General features: G+C 40.9%; 1 protein-coding gene across 5 annotated transcripts in view; it reads right to left on the bottom strand.

Moving 5' to 3' along the window:
- Positions 1-350: 350 nt before the first annotated feature.
- LOC141109236 (chymotrypsin-like elastase family member 2A) overlaps positions 351-9,828 on the bottom strand; it is a 43,957-nt gene continuing 34,479 nt past the window's right edge. For all 5 annotated transcript variants that reach the window (XM_073601014.1, XM_073601016.1, XM_073601017.1 and 2 more), the window contains 3 exons: positions 8,472-8,731; positions 8,223-8,368; positions 351-1,326 (listed from right to left, as the gene is read on the bottom strand). In XM_073601014.1, coding sequence (XP_073457115.1) covers positions 1,165-1,326; positions 8,223-8,368; positions 8,472-8,731 — 568 coding nt within the window. In that variant the 3' untranslated portion in view covers positions 351-1,164. The remainder of the gene's footprint in view (positions 1,327-8,222; positions 8,369-8,471; positions 8,732-9,828) is intronic.

Here is a 9,828-nt window from a genome sequence, read left to right as displayed (position 1 = left end):
TACAGAATGGGGTGGTGTGGAATAGTTAATGTACAGTATAGAGTACAGAATGAGGTAATGTGGAATAGTTAATGTACAGTATAGAGTACAGAATGAGGTGATGTAGAATAGGGAATGTACAGTATAGAATGAGGTGATATGGAATAGGTAATATACAGTTATGTGTACAGAATGAGGCGATGTGGAATAGGAAATGTACAGTACAGAGTACAGAATAAGGTGATGTGGAATAGGGAATGTACAGTACAGAGTACAGAATGAGGCAAAGTGGACTAGGGAATAGACTTTTCAGCAGTTTCACAAAAAAAAAAAAAAAAAAGTGTTACAACGCAAATACAGCAGCATAACAATTTGCAATCAAATAATGTATTTTTGTAAACATACACATTTTACAAACTCAGAATGAATATCCACAGTTTAAGCTACCTAATAAAATCATTTATTTTGGTAACAGAAATTTTACAAGCTACCTGATTGCACATATCCAGCTGCTACTGCAAGCCCAGTGTAACCCTAATAACCAATTGATGATATCAGTATTTTAGTGCAATGGAATCATAGTGCAGAAAAACATGACAGGGTCTTCTGCCCTCCCCCACACTGAATACTGAATGTCCACTGAGACCCCTTACACAGCTATAAACATTTACTAACTAAATTCCATGTGTTTATATTTATATTTTCTGCTATCTTTGGTCAGCTATTAGCCTGATACTGTTTTTAATTGATTCCTTTTCTTATACCACAAGGTATATTAATAAATAAATATTTTGCATGTACAACATGAAATGTATTATTTGTAAGAAATGATCTGGTCTGGTCGACATCACACAATTAAAATTATAGCAAAGTTTCAAGTTATTTACATATGTAATGCAAGAGGAATTAAATAATTTAAATTAAGGCCATCAGTGAATAAAATTACAGACTCACTGGTGCCAGGTACGGTAAAACACATGCCAAACTGAAATGTGCATTGACTTCATTGACTATTTCTTGTTTAAACAGTTCAGTATCCAAACGTTGTGTCCTGAGTACTCAAGTTTAACTCCATGGTCACTCCTGTGACCTTGATGACACATATGTTCTGTTTGGCATGCACATAAGGAAATAAGTTCTCTGTGAATCAGCTACATAATTTCATCCGGCTAGAATTGGCAACATTTATATCCCAGATTTCTGTGTAATCCAGTTGCGGAAATATGTGACCCTGGTGTAAACACCTGGTTTGTTTGCTATGGCGCAGCCGTATCCAAAGCTTACAATTCCAATGAGAGACCACCTGTTGTTAGACTGTAGTGCCACAAGGGGGCCTCCAGAGTCTCCCTGCGTTTAGGGAATAAAAGAGTAAAATGCATTAGTGCTTGTTATGCTTCAGTTTTTCAAAGTGTAAAATGCTAAAGGTGCATTACACAAGTCTAAGGCAACACAAATAAAATCAATTATCTACAAACACGTGACAAGTATCTATGTCAAACAATCCAGCCAGCGACTCTTAATAGGAGCTTCATTTACATTCAACTGAAGCGTTTTAAGTGGGGATAAATAATGTAAATTTGTTATGTAGAATAAACCAGTGCAAAAACTGTGAAATTCAAACTGAGCATATGATGAAATGCATAAGCAGAAGTTACCAAAGTGATCAGTAGGTCTAGAGCAGCCTTTTTCAACCAGAGTTCTGTGAAACCCTTTTCTAGAGGTTTCCAAGGGTTCCTTGAGCAATTTTCACCTTTCAGATAAGTAACCACAGACTCCAATGAATGTAAGTGGGGAAATTCTTCCAACTGACCACGAATGTAAGGAGCATTTTTCCCACTGACCATTACTCAAATGGATCGTAAGCTGTAGTTATAATGTATTAATAGAAGGGGTTTCATGAAACTGGAAAATGATTTCAAGGGTTCAAAAAGGTTGAGAAAGCCCAGTCTAGAGATATATAATACTCATACAAAAATATCTACTTGTGCTGTAACTGGAGAATTGGGGTCCAACCCCTTCTGTCTTCTTAGCCCCCTATTGGTCATTGGGACCAACTTTTCTTTAAATGCCCATATGCTCTGGAGAAGTAAGGGAGTAGGCAAACCTCTAGTTTAAGAGTCAATTAGGTAAAAAAAAAAAACAAAAAAAAAAAACACTATCCATTCCCTTTATTGCATTTAGCATTGGGACTGTGGCACAGGGAGAGGTAATATAAAGAGGATTTCTTGAACTACACCACAGTCTATAGAACTTAGCTAAAACAAGGGAACAGCAGCTATCCAAATGATATATATATATATACATATATATATATATATATATATATATATATATATATATATAAATATATATAAGAAGTACATATATCAAGAAAAGATGTTAGTTTAAAGGGATAGCGCTATTAAGATATCCTATTTAATACCCTTAAATCCTGTAAAAATATAATATACTATCAGTAAAGTGCATTGTTATGTGTTCTCACCTGGAAGAATTTAGGAAAAGCACATTTAAAATTCATGTTGGATACGTGGGACATTTATTAATTATTTGCCTAACCTTTGTATAGACTTTATTAAGAGAGTCATATGTATTGATTTATATTTTTTTTATACAGGTATTTATATCTTTTTATTTTGCTTTTTTGCACAGCACTAAGCACTTTTTGAATTATCGTATTGCACACTTGGTATTTTTGCACATTGATATACCTTATCTTTGCCTTGAAAAAGTATTTTCCACATTTTGTCATGTTCAGGGCCATAGATATTTTTTTGCTCTGGTGGGGGGTTGGGGGTGTTCAGCAGCAGGTACTAAGTAAAAGTATTTTTAAACAAAACAAATTGCGCCAAATTCATAAAGACTGACATTAGGAAAAGCTATGTGTTGCTCATAGCAAGCAATCACATCCTTAATTCTATTTTCTAAGATCCTCTTGAAAATCGACCCTGATTTCAGTTTTGCCTTCTTCCAGTTTTTATGAACATTGCCCAGTGATGTTGGCTTTTGTCCATTCTAAGGCCTGGTACTGGCTAAACTAAAAACAAAAAAAAACCTGACGGTTCAGTGCTCTCTGCCATTGGACTGCCTATCACAGGGTGGTGCACTGTAATAGCCAATCTTACTGGGCAGGTTCCAAGGACACCATCTTGTGGAAGGAAGCACACTCACTGATTTTTTGTTAACCCGGGATGCTAGACAAGAAAAGTGGTACTGTGCAGAGTCCATACATACAGAACGTACCTATAAACTTTTGAGCTTGAGAATGAGGGGCATGACAGGGAAGCAGTGTCCTGCGGCGCGTGCAAAAAGTGGGTGTGGCCAAACATGATAGTTTCCTTGTACCTATAAAATATGCTGAGGCCCAGTCTTCCATAATTGCTGTTGTGTTAGTCTGTTAGGCCCTGACTGTTCACATGTAGCGATTTGGGATTGTGGGCAGAATCACTGTGATTCTGTCCGCAATTCCAAATCACACTGCAATGCTGGCAAAACGCAGCACATGTGTTTGTGTTCCATTCATTTTTAGTGGTACCAAAACATAGTGTGGTTATGGATGCTTGTCGTGCGATAAATTGCTCAACAATCACAGCAAAAAGACACCACATTGTGGTGCCAGTAAAAATGAATGGACCACAAACAAATGGGCTGTGTTTTGCCAGCATTGCAGTGTGAATTGGAATTAGGGCGCGGTGGCGGGCAGAATCACAGCAATATTATGCCCACGATCCCAAATCGCTACATGTGCCTAACAGGCTAACAGCAATTATGGAAGACTCAGTACAGTGCCTCAATCACCAACTTTGCCAGCAGTTGCCACAATCTCAGATACCAGTAGAATGATGAGAAGAAATTCTGCAACACTGCAGTTCTAAGCTAGTCTGACTGAGGAGGACACAAGGAAAAGAGGGACACACCTAGTGACCCGGGGTGGACTGGGTGGGTCAACGGACAGCAGCAGCACTTTAGAACATCATCCACATCCATGTCCACGTGGCAGGCTGGTGGCTAACAGCACCCTTGAGGGTCTAGCTCTTCACCCAAGCAGCAGTCAAAGGTGGCAAGCGATACTGCAAGGAGGCGGGGCCAACGGAAATAGAGAGGACCGGTGAGCGGGTAGATGCAGGTCGCTCCCACTCTGCTCAATGCTTCCTCCTGTCCTGGTGGCTGCGGCTGGACAAGTCAAAGAGACATGATCTCATATAAAGGAGCCTGGAGGCACTGAGGCGGAGCAGCGAGAGCCAGGACCCTCTTTAAAATTAAATGGACCCTGTGCAAACATTTTCAAAATCAGTTTACTGTGGCAGATCAGGCAGCGATTGTGATTGGTTGCCAGAGGTTACAGATCATTACCGCTCACTGACTGGCTGCTAGAGGTTACAGCACATGTTACGGCTCATTGATTATTTGCTAGAGGTTACTGCACATCATTTATGCTCACTGATTGGCTGCTAGAGGTTACTGCACATCATTACTGCTCACTGATTGGTAGTGATAGATTACTGCTTATCATTACCGCTCACCGATTGGTTACTAGAGATTACAGCAGTGTGACAAAATACCAGCCCTCCTGGGATACAGTTGAAAAACAAATTCTGTTAAGCATGCCCCAGAGAGTAGTGGGCATGATCAGATTAGGTATAAGAATGACCTAAGCCCCCGTTCACATTGGAGCAACTTGTGTGATTTGACCTGTCAAATCGCATGAAAAGTCACACCCTATTGCTGGCAATGGCCATGTTTAAATGCCGGACTGACTTGAAAAAGTAGTTCCTACACTACTTATGGTGATTTCAGGTGTGACTTGCATAGACATCTGTGCATGAAGCCGCACAGATGTCTTCAAAGTCACACCTGAAGTCACGCTCACATGCGCCTTTGAAATCATGCGATTTCAGATGAAGTTGCACGATTTCAAAGCCGCAGCCAATGTGAATGAAGACTCAAAGGGGATGATTAAACAGAACCACCCCTTGACCACCTACCTCTGGATGAACATAGCAGCTGCATCGTTGACTACACATTGCCGTGACATCAATGCTTAGCTTCACGGTGCTGCCATTAAACTTGCCCATTGATGTCACAGTAGCAGCAGCCACAAGCCAAATGCACAGATAATCAGAGACTGCAGATGGATTACAGGAAATTACCAGAGACTGCGGCTGCGACTCCAGGAAATTACCAGAGACTGCGACTATAGGAAATGACCAGAGACTGCGGCTGTGACTCCAGGAAATGACCAGAGACTGCGGCTACGACTACAGGAAATGACCAGAGACTGCGGCTGTGACTACAGGGAATGACCAGAGACTGCGGCTGCGACTACAGGAAATGACCAGAGACTGCGGCTGCGACTACAGGAAATGACCAGAGACTGCGGCTGCGACTACAGGGAATGACCAGAGACTGCGGCTGTGACTACAGGAAATGACCAGAGACTGCGGCTGCGACTACACGAAATGACCAGAAACTGCGGCTGCGACTACAGGAAATGACCAGAGACTGCGGCTGCATCTACAGGAAATGACCAAAGGCTGCGACTGCGACTACAGGAAATGACCAGAGACTGCAGCTGCGACTACAGGGAATGACCAGAGACTGCGTCTGCGACCACAGGAAATGACCAGAGACTGCAGCTGTGACTACAGGAAATGACCAGGGATTGCGGCTGTGACTACAGGAAATTACATAGCATAACAGTGAGTCTATTGTCTACAGGCAGTGTGTAACTATTGGCAAAAAGATGTACCTGGCCAGTGGGCTCACCTCCCGCCCTCAAAGGTCCGGGGGGCTTTCCATGGTAGGGGGCGGGGCTTTCAGAGGTCCAGGGCGGGGATCTCAGATGTACAGGGGAGGCACTCTCAGCGCTCATTCTCTGCTCCGAGCCTCTGAGCACATACAGGCTACATAGGGCGGGGCAGGGCAGGGTCAGAGCATCAATGGAGTTTCTGGCCCAGCCCTTCCCTGCTGACAGAGCCTCCCTCAGCCCAAGCCGAACCCAACATCCCGTGCCGGTGTACCCTGTTGGTCGTATGGTGTAACAGCACGCTCAGGCAGCACACAACAACAGTGTGTGAGTCAGTGCCTGCCAAGTGCGGCGATGTAGTTGAAGCACACATAACATTACTACTTCTGCACTGATGCTCTGGGGGGGTTTCAAAACCCAAAACTCCCCCTTAGCTACGTCCCTGGTCATGTTACAACCAAAAATGTAAATGTATTTTATTGGAAGTTTATGTGATAGACCAACACAAAGTGGCACATAATTGTGAAGTTGAAGGAAAACGATAAATGGTTTTCAAAATTTTATACAAATAAATATGTGAAAAGTGTGGCGTGCATTTGTATTCAGCCCCCCTGAGTCAATACTTTGTAGAACCACCTTTCCCTGCAATTACAGCTGCAAATCTTTTTGAGTATGTACTACAAAAAGACTTTATCACTCACTATCACATCTAGAGAGTGACATTTTTGCCCATTCTTCAGCTCAAAACAGCTCAAGCTCTGTCAGATTGGATGGAGAGTGAATGTGAACAGCAATTTTCAAGTCTTGCCACAGATTCTCAATTGGATTTAGGTCTGGACTTTGACTGGGCCATAAAAACACGTGAATATGCTTTTATCTAAACTATTCTATTGTAGCTCTGGCTGTATGTTTAGGGTCGTTGTCCTGCTGGAAAGTGAACCTCCGCTGCAGTCTTTTGCAGACTCTGATAGGTTTTCTTATAAGACTGCCCTGTATTTGGCTCCATCCATCTTCCCATCAACTCTCTTCCCTGTGCCTGCTGAAGAAAAGCATCTCCACAACATGATGCTACCACCACCATGTTTCACAGTGGGGAAGGTGTGTTCAGGGTGATGTGTAGTGTTTGTTTTCCACCATGCATAGCATTTTGCTTTTAGGCCAAAAAGTTAAATTTTGGTCTCATCTGACCAAAGCACCTTCTTCCACATGTTTTGCTGTGTCCCCCACATGGCTTCTCGCAAACTGCAAAAGGAACCTCCTATGGCTTTCTTCCAATAATGGCTTTCTTCTTGCCACTCTTCCATAAAGGCCAGATTTGTGGAGTGCACTACTAATAGTTGTCCTGTGGACAGATTCTCCCACCTGAGCCGTGGATCTCTGCAGCTCCTCCAGAGTTACCATGGGTCTCTTGGCTGCTTCTCTGATTAATGTTCTCCTTGCACAGCCTGTCAGTTTAGGTGGGCGGCCATGTCTTGGTAGGTTTGCAGTTGTGCCATACACTTCTCATTTTCGAATGATGGAATGAACAGTGCTCTGTGAGATGTTCAAAGCTTGGGATATTTTTTTTATAATCTAACCCTGCTTTAAACTTCTCCACAACTTTACCCCTGACCTGTCTGGTGTGTTCCTTGGCCTTTATGATGCTGTTTATTCACTAAGGTTTTCTATTAAACCTCTGAGGGCTTCACAGAACAGCTGTATTTATACTGAGATTAAATTACACACAGATGGACGCTATTTACTAATTAGGTGACTTCTGAAGGCATTTGATTCCACCAGATTTAGGCAGGGGTATCAAAGTAAAGGGGGCTGAATACAAATGCACGCTGCACTTTTCAGATATTTATGTAAAAAAATTCTTTAACTTCGCAATTATGTGCCACTTTGTGTTAGTCTATCACATAAAATCCTAAAAAAATACTGAAGTCCCAAGATATAGACTGGAATAGCTAACTAATCTGCATGAAACAACAAAGAAAGTTAGCATTAGACACAGGATAGCTTTTCAATTTCTGGCAAGATCAACAGGTATTTTTTCACATAGCAAATACTGTATATATAGCAAAATGCTTTCATGGTTTCATGGATTTGGTATCAATGTTTAACCAACCAACCAAAAGGGTGCAAAAAAAAAAAAAAAGAAGTTAATTGCCAGGGTATAAATACATTTAATCATTTTCATTTTGTGGCCCAAAGTGGCGCTATATTGTTTTCTGTCAATTTTCTAGTATTTGAGGCCCCAAAAACGTGTTTCTTAGTAAAGCTTTTTTAAATAGATGTTTTAACAATAAGAGGACAATAATAGGGCTCCTATATGACCTTAAAATGCAGACAGAACTTGAGCTTGCTGTTGAGAAAAGAAAAGTCAGGAATGAACTCCTTTACTGTTGACGCATGAACCCGAGTAGGGTAAGAAAATTGACAGTGGCAATGGTGATGATTATCAAATCTTTATTCCTATTACAAATATCTTGAGATGAACAAAATGCATGACACTTACCTGACAAGAATCAACTTTCCCTTCAATATATCCAGCACATATCATTGATGGTTTTATTATGGCACCATACATCTGAGAACTGCTGCATAAACTTGTACTTATTATTGTCAGCCGAGCCTGTTGCAGAATAGAGGGCAAGCTTGCTCCTTTAAAAAGAAAAAAAAACACATTAATGTTATCCTAGCAAATACCCTAATATTGGTAGGAAATAAGGGATAGATAATAATAAGAAATGTTAGTGATACCAACCTCCATCTGTCAGTGTTCCCCATCCGGTGACATAACAGGAAGAATTGTCAGGAACGGCAGTCAGAGTATCTGCCAGACACACAGGTTGGATGTACTGAGTAAAGTACACTGGAAATGACAATTCTATCAAAGCAATATCATTAAATATATTTCCACTGGTGTAATTCTCATGGATAACTATAGTTTTGATGCTTAATCCAGATCCAGAGGTTAATTGATTTGTTCCTAAAATGACAGTCCATGCATTCACATCTTTGTTCCTGTAGAAATATACATTTTACATTATATGTTTTAAACTTATTCTTAGATATGCTGTTATTATGCTGATGTTATAAATATTACAACTGATAAAAAATAAAGTCTTATCAGCCTTTATGTTATCACAAATAGTTTATTCAATGAGTAAGTGCAAAGATACATAATCCATGGAAGCCAAAAAGATAACAGTTTGTTGCAGTCAAACTAGTGGAAAACGATTTCTGTTTATTGTAAAGATAAATGGTGCAACGCATAAAATTACAGAATGTCCATAAATGATGATAATGACAGATAATGTAACTCCTTTGTGATAAGACTCCCAAGCCAGACAGGACACACCAGATTCCGTTGTGTAAATGAGCTCTCCACCGACACTTATATTGCTTTGCCCACGTCAATAAATTGACCCCTGTAATCACAGGTAGGTCAAAAAAGCAGTTTTCCCACTCACAGGGGGAGATGAAGCCAGTGGATATTGCCCTGTCACACGATCTTTCATAGGGTATCCGTCACCCCGGGGTCATAAAACATTAAAACACAGAAACTAAGTGCTCTCTGACTTAATTAAGCAAAACGCTTTACTAGAAATGCACTTACATAGAATTTCATCTTGATAAAAGCCTTGTAAAACGCAGAGCTGCTCTCGGCGGTATACACTCTATCCAGATGGCAGCGGGTGACGTCAGCGAAGCGTAACTCCTCCTCCCGTACGCATTACGTGCACAGCACTTCGTCAGCTTCATCTCCCACTGTGAGTGGGAAAACTGCTTTTTTGACTTACCTGTGATTACAGGGGTCAATTTATTGAAGCGAGCGAAGCAATATAAGTGTTGGTGGAGGGCTCATTTGCACAACGGAATCTGGTATGTCCTGTCTGGCTTGGGAGCCTTATCACAAAGGAGTTACCTTATCTGTCATTATCATCATTTATGGACATTCTGTAATTTTATGCGCTGCACCATTTATCTTTACATTGTTACTTAGGGTCTTTGAATTTCCCAGGTGTTCAGCTTGCGTTACTTTTTTAATTTCATATGTTACTCAATAAGGTTTGCGCTGATTTTATTTGTTTTTTATATTTGATTTCTGTTTATTGAAA

Source organism: Aquarana catesbeiana, linkage group LG01 (genome assembly GCF_042186555.1).
Source record: "Aquarana catesbeiana isolate 2022-GZ linkage group LG01, ASM4218655v1, whole genome shotgun sequence".
NCBI lineage: Eukaryota > Metazoa > Chordata > Amphibia > Anura > Ranidae > Aquarana > Aquarana catesbeiana.
This window is presented reverse-complemented; position numbering and strand designations above follow the sequence as displayed.